This window comes from Neopelma chrysocephalum, unplaced genomic scaffold (genome assembly GCF_003984885.1).
Source record: "Neopelma chrysocephalum unplaced genomic scaffold, ASM398488v2 Primary Assembly neopelma1_26, whole genome shotgun sequence".
Classification (NCBI taxonomy): domain Eukaryota; kingdom Metazoa; phylum Chordata; class Aves; order Passeriformes; family Pipridae; genus Neopelma; species Neopelma chrysocephalum.
In genome coordinates this window covers 3,186,441-3,201,889 of record NW_020897695.1, presented here as the reverse complement: position 1 = coordinate 3,201,889, position 15,449 = coordinate 3,186,441, and the positions used below count along the sequence as shown (strand labels likewise).

At 42.0% G+C, this 15,449-nt stretch overlaps 1 protein-coding gene and 1 long non-coding RNA gene across 3 annotated transcripts in view; one reads left to right on the top strand and one right to left on the bottom strand.

Moving 5' to 3' along the window:
* The window catches only part of GALNT15 (polypeptide N-acetylgalactosaminyltransferase 15), a 29,100-nt gene extending 17,894 nt beyond the window's left edge, over nt 1-11,206 (bottom strand). The window contains exons 1-4 of one of the 2 annotated variants that reach the window (XM_027675338.1): nt 11,031-11,206; nt 10,280-10,825; nt 4,877-5,043; nt 3,951-4,155 (exon numbers count right to left, since the gene is read on the bottom strand). In XM_027675338.1, coding sequence (XP_027531139.1) covers nt 3,951-4,155; nt 4,877-5,043; nt 10,280-10,824 — 917 coding nt within the window. In that variant the 5' untranslated portion in view covers nt 10,825; nt 11,031-11,206. Of the gene's footprint in view, nt 1-3,950; nt 4,156-4,876; nt 5,044-10,279 lie in introns of both variants that reach the window. The other variant, XM_027675337.1, reaches the window with a different exon arrangement.
* On the top strand, nt 10,442-11,634 carry LOC113963865. Its single transcript, XR_003532988.1, has 2 exons — nt 10,442-10,590; nt 11,197-11,634. It is a non-coding gene; the product is annotated as an uncharacterized LOC113963865 (long non-coding RNA).
* Nucleotides 11,635-15,449: the final 3,815 nt, after the last annotated feature.

The window sequence follows — 15,449 nt, the reverse complement described above, 5'->3', positions numbered from 1 at the left end:
AATCTGTAGGCGTAACCAACACGTTATTACACTGGACAGTCAGGGCGCTGTGCCATGAATTGCACCTAAATCCTCATTGCTCCTGTGTTTAGCAGTAATATTTGCTTTCAGTTTTAGAGTCTCATCTTCAGTTTCTTTACCTCAACTTCTTTAAAATAGGTCACCTTTTGATCCTGATTAACTGTGAAAGACTGTAAAGAGATAGCACATCTTCCCATAACATACCATGTAAATGCAGAACATTTACTGAATTTGAAATGAGTGTTATTGACAAATAGAGGATATAAAAGCATCAGGCAAACACAGAAATCCCAGGAAACAGGCTGGTTTATGTGAAGGATATGGAAGGTTTTCAAAACAAGGAGAGTAGCATGGACTTGCATGCTCACATGCTGGGATTGTATGGGCTCTGAATGGATAACATCATGCTTGCCTGTGAGAAGTTAGAAAACAGATGGCTTATGTATTTTGTAGCTCAAAAAGCTGGGATATGGGCCACTGAAAAGTGGGGAGTCATATGAAGAGATGAAGGAGCTGTTCATCGTTGGTGCAAAATATTTCCCTTCTCTCTAGTATATTACCACAAAATCAGAACCAGACAAATTTTCTGGACAGCAGAGCTCTGCTTTATATCCCTGTATCTGCAAGCTGAGGCTCCCATTTACTCCTGAATGGGAGCAGACAGATGATGAAATACCTTTCCACTGTCATGCTAATTTCTAATTCTGTTTATCAGCATTTTCATTAAAGATTAGTGACCTAGAATCATGGTGCTAAGTGGAATTTTAGAAACTAGATAAGCTTTTTAAATAACGTTACTGGCTTCTGTTTTCAAATGTAATGCTTGAGCTGTGGTATAGGCACAGAGGGAAATACCCTTACAATGAGGAGCAGGAGAAAGGTCCTGAGAGCCAGCTATCCCTTTGCAAGCCACCCCTCTGCCACAGTTATGATGCCCAGACCTTTTTTAGATGTGGAATTCCCTGTCAAGGACACAACCAAGGTTCATTTTGCTTTCATGAATATTCTCAGGAAACATTCTTTGGATTTTTTTTTTTAAATCATCCTGCTTCAGCATGATGGCCACTGGTTTCAGATTAAGGGAACAACAAGCCATTTTCAAGGCTTCATGGTACAGTTCATTATATGCTCCCTTTGCCTTTCACTGCCTTTGGATGGAATACAAAATAGCAGCTGTCTTCCGCAGTCTCCTGGAAAAGGCAAACCTTTCAAAAGACGACTGTAATAATGGCACAGCTGCATTGCTATGCACCACGCTACTCACCTGGAATTAGCTTGGAACACAAACAGTTGTCAAATGAAATTATCTGCGGGGCATCTGCTCTAGTTTTCTAATATTGCCCAGGTACCTACAGTATTCATCCTTGAATAATCAAAATGTCAAGGAATGCTTTACAAACCGTTGAACCATTCTCTAGGCAATATACTAGGCTGATGCACAGCTTCCCAGTCAATTTGTTAGGTATGGTTCACAGAACTAATCCCAGTCAAGGTGCCCATAAATGCACGTTCAATGATTTTAGAAAGACTTAATACTTTTGTGGAAAAATAAATTTGATTATGTTAGTGAATAAAGCCATCATGTAGAGAGATGAAATATCATCACCCAGAGCAAGTCAAATATCTGTCAAATATTTCCATACCTGTAAAACTGGAATAATTTTTCTTGTATGTGTCCTATCTGTCATTTCCACAGGCTACTAAATGCTGGGGGTAACTCTCTTGTTATATGTTCAACTCACAGTGAGGTCTCAGTTTGGGCAAGGATCTCAGCATCATTCTAAGACAGGTCACAGTAATAGTTGTAGATCTGCAGTCTAGAAAATTAGGCTTAATCACAATTTTCGAAGTTAAAACATCCATCCAGATCCTTTAAGCTCCCGCAAAGGTTTGAGCTTTGGAAGGGCTGCATTTTTCCTTGCCAGCAAACAACTCACTCACTCTACATAAGTAATTTCCCATCCTGACTCTCCAGCAAAAGTGCATGAGTTACAGCTTGATTGGTACATTAAGAAGAGGAAATATGGATATTTCACCAGTCACTGTAAGCTTTTTTTTCACTGTACTTTCCTCATTTGAGTAGTCTCAGGGAGTGAACATGATTCAATTTAACAGCTCCTCAGCTGCTAAATGAAGCCAAGTTGACTATGCTTTACATTTCCATGGTGATCCCCATGCAAGCATTACAAACAATTTACAAAAAATAATGAATTAACTTCCTTATCGGGTCAGTGTTATTATCACCATTCTTCAGCTGGAGAAAGAGGGACAGCATGGAAAGTGATTGCCAGATGCCTTAGAGCTTGTCTTCCCTGTGCAATGGAGAATGTCACAGGTTCTCCCCACTAGCAGTGACAAAGCTTCCAGGGTCAGGCACAGTGACTGATAGGGCATAAAGAAAGGGGTGGTGTAGCCCATACTATTACCCAAACACTCTTCCACCTTTGCTTCATTAATCCAATTAGACATTAGCTAACTCAGTGTCAAATTCTGCTCTCCTGGAGAAGTAAATGAGCATATGGGCCTTATAGAGGAAGAGAATTCCTTTCTCACTCCCTGGTGACAAGACTACAGAATCTTGGAACGATAGTAGATTTGGTGGCTTTGCATTTCCTCAACAAAGATAATTTTTGACAGTGAATTTTTGACATTTGTGGTGGGGTCCTAACTTCTCTCTCACCATTGTAATTCTCCCTTCACTATAGCTCTCCTGAAGACTTTTTGTAACTCTTTATTTCAGCAATACACCCTTGAATAAGGACTGACCAACACACAGGAGTTTTGCATGAACATCAAAAATAGACTATAGCTCAAGGCAGAAGAATCATGAAGTATATTCATAATAAACCATCTAATTAGCCAGCAAACAAAAATAATCTGCTTTTCCAAGGAGGAATCTTTTCAAAAAGAATATTCCTGATGTCTTAGGGCAGCATTACTCTTGCTTTCAGTATTCTTAATGTTTTCATTCAAATGATGTAATAATTTCTAAAGCCTCACATTAATTCTCTTATGAGCAAACATATTAAGCCATAAAAGCTTCTTGTTTCAGTGTCTGGGAACAGCCTTTGAAGGTCTTTAGTGTGACTATTTAATGGTCTGGTAAGAGTTTTAAGGACTTTTTTTTTATTTTACCCCTCTAGCAGGTAATCTTTTCCCAAGTGGCTTATGGGTAATGATAGACAAGTTAATGTACAAATTTTTCTTTCAGAAAAGTCCCTTTAATAAAGGATTTACTGACATGTAATTCTAGAAACATTTGCAGTAGTTTTAATCTCTTTGAAGGACTTGTGGACTGCATAAATGAGCTCAGCTGTACACTAGAGAGCAGGCCCAAGCACCACCCTAAATATGAAAGACTCAGAAATATGAATCTCTACCTTACTCTGTCAATTTGGTGTCAGTGAAAGTACCTGTGATTAGCTGGAACTGTCTAGTCTGCCCAGGAAGTCTGTTTTTTTCTGCAGAAGAGAAATGGTATGGGTGACATTTGTACACAGCCAAATTGGCACAGGAGGACAAAGAATTTTGTTCTTGGCTTTATCACTGAGACAGCTAAAAAGTAAAAATAATGGAGTCACACAGTAGTTTCTCTGGTGGATGTTTGCCCATTTGCAAAGAAGTTGAGAGTGCAACCTTTTTAATCCAGACCACCAGGAAGCCTTCTTATAGCTCTAACTGGATACAAACACTGAAATTTCAGTGACACTGAAGTGTGTGAAGTGAGGGTTAACAGCTGTGTGACCTGTCCTGCTTCCCACATATCAGAGTGATGCATGTGGGGATAAGGTAGAAAATAAAAGCAATGTGACCAGAAGCAAGAAGGTAACCAAGGGAGGATAAAAAAAGCTACCTAACACTTTCCAAGTACATTTTTTTCAGCAGAAATGAGCATATACAGGGAGCTCAGAGGCCACAGGGATATTTACCGGTTGCTGGACAGCCTGGCCAGGAGGGGCTCCAGCCAGCCCTTCTGACACTCGCAGTGCGAATCCATGAAGATGAGCACATCACCGGTTGCCCGTGCAGCTCCCAGCATCCGACCCCGGATGACTCCAAGCCTCTTGTTGCTCCGGATGAGCTTAACACCATCCAGCTTAGAGATGTATTCACTCAGAGCTGACTTCAGGGGCCCTGTCAGAAACAGAACAGTCACTGAAATGTTTTAGCTTTGATTCAAGATTTGTTAAAGAAAAGCAACAGGTAGTAGGAGATGCTACTTCTTGCTGGTAAAATGTTTTGGGGGCATTTGTTTTAAATGGCCAAGTAGGCCATGTTCCAAATATTTCCACAGCGGCATAATGTCAAAGGGAAGTAGAGACTAATGGAAAATGAGATTCACTAGGTGTGAAGTTATTCCTGTGGGAAGCTTAATAGCCTCCTCTCCTGTTTTCAGCAAAAGGTGGATGTTCTCATCATCTCAAAAAAATACACAGATCACAGTGACATACTACAGGTGTTTGGCTTTCCCAAGCACTTTGGATTACTTTAGCACTGGGGAGTTTTCCATTCTATGTTTCAGCCAAAATCCAAGTCTGGAAATTATGGCAGCAGATCTGGTCCAGTGGGAAAGCTAAGATTTGCATACTGTGATCTTATTTTAAAGTAAGAAATTCCAGAGTGGTTGTAAACGATGGGGGGAAAAAAGAAACATATTTCAAAGTTGAAAGGCTACACTGAATTCTGAGGATGGAAGAGTGAAATCTGGCAGCCAGCTCTACACTCTGCTTAGCTCTCTTTCCGAGGGTCCTCGTTGCCTTCTACTGTTCTCATGCACTTCTTGGAGGAGGACAGCTTCTTCCCTGAAGCTTTGGAAAAAAGAGAGCAATTTTACATACAGGGAAATAGGGGCTACCTTGCTGGCTGAGATCGTCAACAAGGATGATATCCTTGAGGGAGGCCTTTGGGGCTGTGTTCATAATGCTGTGCACAGTTCTCAGCAGAGTAGACCAGGCTTCATCATGGAAACAGATGATGACACTTGCAGTAGGCAGACTGGAGTCATACTTTTGCTGTAGGCACCTGTGGGATCAAATGAGGAAGACACTGGAAACACTGGTACAGCTGGCTACTTTTTTCTCAGAGCAAAGTTGTTAGAAACTCTTAAACCTTCAGGAATGGAAAGCAGTTTAAAATCTCAGCTTAGTTCTAAGAAAAGGAAGTATTAATGTGTCCAAAACTGGAATACAAAGTGAAAACATGGGAACGACACTATAAAAATTAAAATACAAAAAGAGGAAAGTTCTCCTGTGTTCTGGGATAGTTTGTTTTCTGCTCTGGCTGCCTCAAAAAACAGAGCTCAAAATACAAATGGTCCAGAGAGCAAAGAAAAACCATAAAGACAATTAGACAGAGCAGAGAGGGGGATAAAGCAAGTCAGTCAGCCTCTACCAATTTCCACATTTTCTCAAGTAACAGAGAAAAGAGCAAACTGAAATGCAGTGCCTTTAAAACTAACAACTGAGCAGTAGATGTGTGGACTACTTGACCAAGATCCTAGTGAATGAACCCAACATCTCAGTCCTCTACAGGAAAGAAATGGATCCCTACATGGACCATGAATACAAATGCAGATATGTTTAAGAAAGTAAATGTATTTTCACTATAAATTTTGCTTTTCCAATGAAAATGAGTCACTGATGAATGAGGCTGACAACTGGGCAGATTCTCTCTACACCATTTTCTGCTATTACTTTACAAGTCCAGGTACTAACACAACCTACTGCAAGACACTTGGCTATGTGAGTCAGCGTATGGCATTCCTAGAGATGATCCAGATTGCAGCTGGAGCCCATGGCTCCTCAGTTTTCCATAGGGCCAAGATTTCACCCATGACTTTGAAACAACTTCCATCAAAATTACCATGAATTAGATGCTGCTTTGACAACTCAAGCATTTAAAGATGAAAAGCACTTTCTGTTCATCCTCACAGAAACTGCACATGAAAACCATAAACCCTCGCCAAACAATGGCTGTTTCATAAATGTAAGCAAAGAACCTACAAATTGCGTTTGTGACAGAAAGCGTTTTCTGATGTACCAGTCCTAGTTCAGAGACACAGGACACGCTATCCTGGCATGAAGATGCACATTTTCCAGAAAATGCCTTCCAATGCCCCTTGCAGAAATGCAAAGACTGTGTCTATATATCTGCTTTGCTTACAATAGAATACACATTTTAAAATATTTTCATTTCCCAAGTAACAGTCATTCAGTGCCCTAACTCATTTAATCTCCAGCAGCAAGAACTTCAAGGAATTATAGAATTGGTTGGATGTGGCCCATTGTTATTTCAGCTTTTTTGTATTATCAAGCAAATCACTATATGGGTTTTACAGTGGTTGTTAAACAATTAGGTACTTAGGAGAAACTCATGTAAGGGATATAATTTTAATATTGATATGTTTATTAGCATTTTACTTAGTGTTTCCATTTATTAGCATTTTATTTAGTGCTTCCATTCATGGACTGAGGCCCTATGTTTCTAGACACTATGCAGACACAAAGCTGCTAATCATTTAAGAGAATCCATAGTCTGAATGATTTAATTACAAGTACACATAAATGAATATTATAGATACACTTTTGGAAATATAAATTTTAAATGAGTATAATTGTAATAATTTGTTATAGTTTTTAATAGTTCATATTAATTTTTTTATAGACGGGCAAATTTTTTTGATGATTTGTACACTGTAATAAATCTATGTTGCCCTTGGTTTACTAATTTTCTGTAATCAATAATGCTGCTTCCTCACAATTTCATATGGGATAATTGTTTCTATTTTCAGCTGGATGGAGAAAAGAATACTCTCGTGTCTTGGCAGTGAATATTTTCAAGCAGAAGAATCTAGAGGTAATTAAGAAAAGTGAAGATCTGATGCAGTCCTTTTACTACCAAGCAGCTTCTAATCAGAAACGTTCCATAGATATTAGCACCTATATTTTGCACCATAACACTACAACATCTTGTTGCTAGTAGTGTGGCTATAGCAAGAAAATAAGGCTGTTGTGAAATCTTAATTGGAAAAAGAATTGAAAATAACTGTACTTGAATACATAACCTTGGTGGCAAGTGCTTAGTTGCCATGGAGATTGGCAAAGACTTGCAATATAGATATCTAATCTTCAGAAAAATTCAAAAGGGTACTGGTATACAGAAATACCTTCCCTGTAATTTGGAGCAGTTTCATAGACTGTCCATCAAAAATTGGCATTTCAAAAAATCAGGACTGTGACTGATATGAGACATAGTGATTTAATCCAATTTGTGAAAAACAAGGAATTGTCACATGCAGCAATGAACAGAGAGCAATTCTGACACGGCAAAGGCATAGACTCCCACTCACCTTCAGGAAAGTATCTCATTGAGATTCAGCTCCCAACAGCACTCCAGTGGAAGCTATACTTTTTAAATGAAACTTAAAACCTTTGTAGATACATTGTGAGTTTCTTTTGCCTGGATACGTTTGACACTCAAGCCCAAGAGACCTTCTTAGAACCCCCATCACAAAAGTCACAATGGCAGGCTTGATTGTGGTGTCCCAAGAGGGTGTCAATTGCAGCTGGACCAACTGATAGCAGCAAAAAGTATGAAGGGATGGAAGTACCTCAGAGGATGAGCCTCTTTTGGTGTGAAGAATTTCCCACCCAATTTCAAGTAAAATGAGAGAGACTTAGTCCATGGAACTAACTCACTGAAACATCTCTAACTGGTTGGGTTCCCTCTCACTAAATAATAACAGACATTATTGTGAACAACACTACTCAAATGGATTAGAGACATAGACAATCTGATTTTGGTTCACTCTCGTTTTACACTGGTGTAAAACTGGACTGACATAGTTGTGATCCAGGCCCCCAGACTAAACTACACCTAAAAAATACCATTATGATTTGTGTGCTGTGCCGTAAAGGACAGGACTGGCATAGAGATATACCTCTGCTGCAGGTTTATGGTCTGGATTCAGATCAGCCTCAGATGTTGAGATCTGAGTTTTCAGTCAGGGCTCTGTAAGCTGTGGTGTTGAGAGTTCTTTAGGCTGTAACTAGTTAGACAGCAAAATCCATCCAAGAGCTCTGAGACCATGGCTTAAATCTTACCGAGATTAGTATTAACTAAACCTGTCTCTTGTTGGATGGCCCTTCAGCTGCCAAAGTAAAACTGTTTTTTGGCTTACATCACAGGCAGTAAACCAGGGTCGTCATTCCTCCTTTGAACATTACACAGTTCAAAGAGTTGCCAGTGAAGCATGCCAAAAAATAACTGAAATAATATCAGCATCTCATTATTTAATGGAATTATCCAAATTAACACTGAACCTAGTAACCAAGTACAGAAAAAACTGTTTCATTTCTCTTTGAGACTGTCCCCTAAATTGTAGCTGCCAGCTGCCTTTAAACATGTGAAAATGAACACTAGAAAGCAAAATTATTCTGTGTCTTGCTTAAAATGTTCTCTGTTGCATCTTTCCACTGTGTCCTGGACGAAAGTTACAACAGCTTTCATTACAGAAGGCAAGAAATAAAGATACCCACCCACATCCTTTCCTTCTTCCTTGGGCAGGGAAGCATATCACAGAATCAATTAGGTTGGAAAAGATCTCTGAGGTCATTGAGTCCAAGCTTTGACTGATCACCACCTTGTCAGTGAGACCATGGCACTGAGTGCCACGTCCAGTCTTAAACACCTCCAGGGACAGTGACTCCACCACCTCCCTGAGCAGCTCATTCCAATGTCTAATCACCGTTTCTGTGAAGAAATTCCTCCTAATATCCTGAACCTCCCCTGGGGCAGCTTGACAGTAGATACACCTCAGATCCTTTTTAAGAAGTGTGATCAGCTGCCCCTCCTGGGCTGCAGGGACAACTGACTTTCAAGTCTCCAGGCTTCAAATGTAAGGCAGTGGCCTTACAGCCACTTACCACCACAGTGGTGCTGGCAGCTCTGGTCAGACACACCGATCTCCACCTTCCTGCCTTCCAGGAGTTTCCTTTCGATGTTTGTCACAAAATCACAGAATATTCTGAGCTGGAAGGGACCCACAAAGATCACTGAGTCCAATTCCTGGCCTGCACAGGACCATCCCCAAGAGTCACACCATGTGCCTGAGAGCATCATCCAAACACTTCTTGAACTCTGTCGGCTTGGTTCTGTGACAACTTCCTTGGGAAGCCTGTTCCAGTGCCCAACCACCCTCTGGGTGAAGAACCTTTTTCTAACATCCAACCTAAACCTCCCCTGACTCAACTTCAGGCTATTCCCTTGGCTTCTGTCACTGATCTCCACAGAGAAGAGATCAGTGCCTGTCCCTCCTCTTCCCCTCATGAGGAAGCTGTAAGTGCAATGAGGTCCCTCAGTCTCCTCCAGGCTGAATAGACCAAATGACCTCAGCTGCTCCTCATACGGCTTCTGCCCTAGGCCCTTCACCATCTTCATTGCTCTCCTTTGGACACTCTCTAATACCTCGATATCTTTTTTATGTTGTGGTGTGCAAAACTGCACACAGTATCCAAAGTGAGGCTGCACCAGCTCAGGGTCGGGTCCATTTTGATAAGTGACCATTGGGTCACTTTTATTCTAAAAGAGCAGAAAGCCCCAACTCCCGACTGCTTTATCGCTTTGCCCATCACAGCCCCGGCACGTGGGCTGAGCCCGGGGCCTGGCCGAGGACGGCAGCCGCCTTTCCCGCTCGACATCCCGGCGCGGATTCCCTTTCCGGCCCCAGCAGACGGACAGACAGACGGACGGACAGACATTCGCGGCGGCGCTCGGACCGCTCCCTCCGCTGCCACCCGCCCGCACCTGCGGCGGCGGAGGGCGCCGGGAGGGGGCGCTGCCGCCCGCTCGCCCTCAGGGCGGCGCGGGACCGGGTCGGGGCGGGGGGAGGTGCCGCAGCCGCGCACACGCCAACAGCGGTCGGCTCTGGTAGGGTGGGTACGGTCGGCTGTGGTTTTCGTTCTGACTCGGGAAGCTGTAGCTGCGCCCCTCAACCCCGCGCCCCCTTCCACTTTTGCCGCCCGTCGGCTCCTGAGGGCTTGAACCACCTCCGGAGCGAGACTGGGAGCGCCCCTGCCTCTGAGGAACGGGGGGTGCTCCCCACACAGCGCGGGGAAAAGCGCTCTCCCGACCCGGAGCGGCGAGTTTGATAGGAAAGACGCGGGGTTTGGAGGCGGAGAGGTGCGGGGGGGGTGGTGGGCGCGGCGGCGGGGAACGAGACAGGTTTTCCCCCAGAAGTGAAATAGGGTGTTTTACTTACAACGGGTGTCGTACCTCAGGCAGGTCCCTGCGCAGCGCGATCCGCTCGCTGAGCACCTCGTTAAAGCCGTGGGTCTCCAGGCCGAGCGGCCGCTCCCCCGGAGCAGCCCCTTCCCCAGCCTGCAGGGGAAGGGACAGCGGCAGGGACTCGGGGTCCCCCTCCGCCTTCCCCTCTGGCCGCCTGCTCTGCTGCTTCACCACGCGATAGCCCTTCCTGGCCTTGCTGTGGTTCCTTTTGCCTGTGGGCGACACGACGGCCACGATCAGCTCATCCTCCCGCAGGGAGATGAAAGGCGATAGACCATCCAAAGGGTAATACTGCTGGCTCTCCTCCTGGGTCTCCAGCATCTCTTGGGTCTCCTCAAAGTCCATCTGATACCCTTCCCGGGGGTTGAACTCCACAGGCTGGAAAGTCCCTTCCTTGCTCTGGTTGCTGGGTGGTGGATTCAGCATTGTAACCATCAGTAGCAAAAAACCCAGCATCAGAAACAACAAGAGAAACTGCAGCTTACGTGATCCATATCTGCACTTCTTCCTCAAGAACATGCTGTTGGTGACAAAACAATACAGATGGTCATGTTAAATATCACTTCGATCTTCCTCAGATTCCAGTCCTCGGGTTGCACAAAAGCGCCGTTTTTCACTATCTGCCAAGAGGATTTTTTTGCTCCCCTCACATTTCACTGATGCTGTTTCATGCTTTCCTCTCTATTTACAGAAAAAAATAACGTTCCTAATAATATTTTACTTACTGTAGTAAAACGTAGCATGGATCCAGTGAAATAAAGTAGATCTTTTATTGTACAGAGTCCCAGCTTAGTTAGGAAAGCATGTATTTTGCTGATTAAAAGAGGAACTAAAGCTTTGATTTTTTTCCCTTTTAAAATTCTAAGTCAAAAGAAATCCTGTGTCTTATAGTTTCCTTCCAGATAGATCCTGCTTCTTCAAAGTTTCCAATTGCTGCCTGGATTGAAGCACTGTATCTCTGAAAGCAGATCTGACAGCTCTCCTCCGTTCAGAGGCTTTAACTTAACTGTGATCAACAGATGAGAACTAGTCGGTCCCTGACTTTGTTTCTCACATAACTACGGCACTCAGTCAGGAAGCACTTTGCCAGACATAATACAGAGCAATGTGTGTGTCTTTCTCTTGGTCCTAATGCCCTCCCTGTGCTTGTCCTATCAAATCAAAACTTTGCAAAAGCTGTAAGAGGTGAAATACAAGAAGCAAAACATTGTATTAGAAAAGAAATCAGGGCACACCATCGATTACTGTGCTTCTGAGTAGCTGTATTAGACTGAGAATGCTTGGAGCAAGAAGCAAGAATTTTATAAACTGAATAAAAGATGGAGTGCACATGTTTTATTTAAGGTTATATTTATTCATATGATAATGTGTTAGCTGGAGTATATTTCATATCCAATAAATATTTACAGCTGTAGGGATTTTAAAACTGACATAAGGGTGCCAAATTATCACCTGGCAGGCTGAAGTTGTCTCCTCATCCATAAATTTGGTATTGCAGGGCAAGCAAGTTTAAGTTTTCGTTAGTCCAGAAATAATGCGTAGAAAGCCTGGGCTGGAACAACAACCACTGACACTGAGAGAAAGCAACAACTTCTGTGATTAAAAGGGGAGCTCAGTCTCTGAGGTCTGTTTGCTAATATTGCTGGCAATGGTGCTGCTGGGCATGGACTGTGGCTTTTTTTGGTGCGAGATGGATGCTTGTCCAATGGGAGAAGGGGTGAAAGAGTCCACATGCTTCAGCATCACACGCCTCTTGGTCTGCCAGAGATCAGGGATGGATGTAACTCAGGTGTTACCCACCCTTTTGATGCTGGGGCATGGCATGTGGTGTTTTGCATACCTTGTAATATTTGGTGAGCAGAAAGCTCCAGCTTCAGGAGGCATGTGATTACTGGAGAACTTTCACATTCACATGTTTATTTAAAAGTACATTTCTAGACATTATAGCCAAAAGAAAAATCCGAAGATAAGAATGCAGTATACTCTAAAGGGAACCAAGGATCTGTTCTTTTTTACTTTCTTCCCTCTAAGATGTTCTGTAAGTTCAGCCCATGGTTCCTGGTAGATAGCTTCCAAAAAGTTAAAAATGAGAGGACACCTACTTTCAAATTGAATCATAACCTTCAAAACTGATAACCTTAAGATTGCTGGAGGGATGTAGTGTCTCACACTTCTATGTGTACTCCCCTACAGAATGCCTTGAGGTAGTGTGACCAGTCTGCTATGTCTTGGCACCTTCCCTTCCTCAGCTGTTCTTTAAAAGATACAACACTGCTTTAATCATATCTTGGATAGAAGGAAGATTGAAACAATATTTTGGTACTTCACCATTTTATGTGTCTCCTTTTTTTAGCTTTAATTCACAGAAAAGCAACATCACAACCCACCTTCAGCCCTGAGAATATTACTCTTTATCCTATTTTTCATAGAGAAAAAGAAGTATTGATGGTTTCAATTCAATAGGGAAGCAGCACACATTTGCGTTAAAAAAATCTGAGTTCAAAAGCATTCATTTAAATAACAGTACGTGACAGCCAGAAAGACCAAATGAAATGGAAATGAAGAGACCTGTCCAGGGCACTCTGCAATAAGCTGGCACCAGCAACTTGCAAAAGGTTTAGTTCCATAGAGTCCCATTATCAGGCATACAGAATAAAATAAAATAAAAATAAAATAAAATTGAAAGGATAAACTGAAGAATGTGTGGAATAAATGGGAGAAAGCATGATTGGCTTTTTTTTCTTTTTTAATTTTTTTGGGCTACCCAGGTATTTTGATTTACTTCAATTAATATCTTATCCTAGGTAAAATATCTTAACCAGATGCTGTAACAACTCTGATCAAGATAATTCTAGCCTGCACTAGTAATTGCTGTATAAATGCTGTCTTGTTAAATCCACCTAGGTCACTCATGCAGCTAAGTTTCAGCTACAAATGAAGAGAGACCTAATTAACAAATTTACAGCAATCTCAGACACTTTTGGGACAGAGCTGATAGGCAGCATTATCAATGAAACATATGCATGTGGAATCCAGCCTTTCAATATGTCCTGACCATTTTAACAAAGAAGATGTTAATAACTGAAGATGTTTGGTCAGTGGAGTCAATTAAATGTGCAAGTATAAAACACTGGGTGGCACACTTCCAGTAGCCTCTATTCCCTCTCCTGTACAATGAGCCTTCCTGAACCATCCATGTTTTCCAACCTCATCTCTTAAAACGGTGGTTTTCCGTCGCCATTATACGAAAGAGATATTGTCTTTCCAATGGATAAGCCCTTAAGTGTCTGAGAGGACATCTTGCTTCCAAAATGCATTTGAAGAATAGCATCACTTTCTTATCACCTCACTATCTGGAAGCCAAGAAGACATCATCCATGGTATTTTCTTTTTACCTCTGGTTACTCAAAAGTAGACCCTTCACTGGGAAACAGAATGGGTTGCTCCTGCTGCCTAGTTCTGGAGGGTTCCTTCTCCTAGGACCCTTTCCTGTGCATCTTTTGATGGAAGAGGAAGGAGCACTGTGTGTCCCAGACTCTATTGTCAGACCTAGAGCCACTGCCTTCTTCCTGAGGTCCAGACTTTTAAGTGCTGCTTCATGCAAGTAGCCTACGAAGAGGCTACCCACAAACAGTATTGTTGTCCTTGGACTGCTGTTCCACAGCAGACTCTAGAGCTCCTCAGTCAGTGGGAAAGGAACATCTTACAGGTTGTGCCAAACATATCAGCAATTGCTCCAAAAAAGGGCCAACCTGCAGTGCCAATGTTGGCCAGTGCCAATATTGTGTTGACTTTTCCTGCTGCTCAACCTAGGCAAGAACTGAAAGGCTTATGTTCCTACCTGTCCTGCTCAGGTAGGAACATTTTTACCTTCCATCCAGTTGTGGAAGGTATAAATACCTTCAGTAAATGCAAAGTCAAGCATTATTGACTAATCCATTCTTTAAAAAAATATTCACCATCTTTTACTATTTCAGATTTTGCTCATTAATTGTCAAGAACTAGAACATGAATTCAAATCTAGGTCTTATCCTTAATTCAAAAAGTATTAGGAAACGTAGTTGCCTTGTCCAGAGTAATAAACCTTTCAGTCAGTATGCTGTAGCTGTTTGTACTTACTCTTTCCTCTCCACCTCATTTTGACTTGCATTTTTGTCCAAACTATTCCCCATCACATACTCATTAAATATTGCGTGACACATTACGTTATCCCTACATGAAGAAACAACACATATGTTCAGTGTGCAGAGCCCATGTTTTACTGCCAGGAATATAACAGAGCAAGAACAAAACCAAGGCTGGATGGAGGAAAGAGTGTGTGGACAGGTCATTACTTACTCTTTAATAAACATCTTGGATTGATTAACACTCCTATGCCAAAAGCAGATGTGCCACTTCCATTCAAAGACTCAATACACAGCAGCACTCACGGTTTTGTAGCTGCATGTATTATGTGCCACAGCTCTTTGTGCATTGTAACAATGGCTTTATTTGCACAGATGTGAAGAAAGTCAATGCATAAAATGAGACCAATTACATGGTGCACTGGATTTGTGGCGTTTTTGTAATCAAGTTACTTTCCCTATTCTTCTCATGATACAATAAGAGATACATATTTTTAGATCATCAGAAGATGTAATTTATTTGCAAGTGTTGCAGATGTTTTGTGTGCTTGACATTGTAGCAAATATTGCTCATTCAATGACATTTTCTAATAGACATTTAATAATAAATTAGAACAAGCTCTACAGACTTGCTTTTGGAGGCTATAAAAGCTTGATAAAATCTGTTTTGATTTTGCAGGGTTTTGGTACTAGCATTATGATTTATAAGATGTTTGCCAAACATTGTCAGTGAAGGAAATGCAGCTGAAATTCTGTTTTTATAAGATTTCTACTTATAAATCATGTGGCCAATGTAAAATGAAACATGGAAGCTGTGGACCCTTGCACTGCTTTGCAGAAGCAGTTCTGTGGGCATGAAGGTTGGCTGCACTTGATGGAAAGGAGAGGGAATATATATCACAGGAGGGACAGCTTCTGGATTTGCTGTACCGCAGTCTCTGGCTAACTCAGAAGTAATACCTCTCAGGACTTTCAGGGCAGTATTATGTACTCCATGCCTCAAACCTAGCCTCTAACACA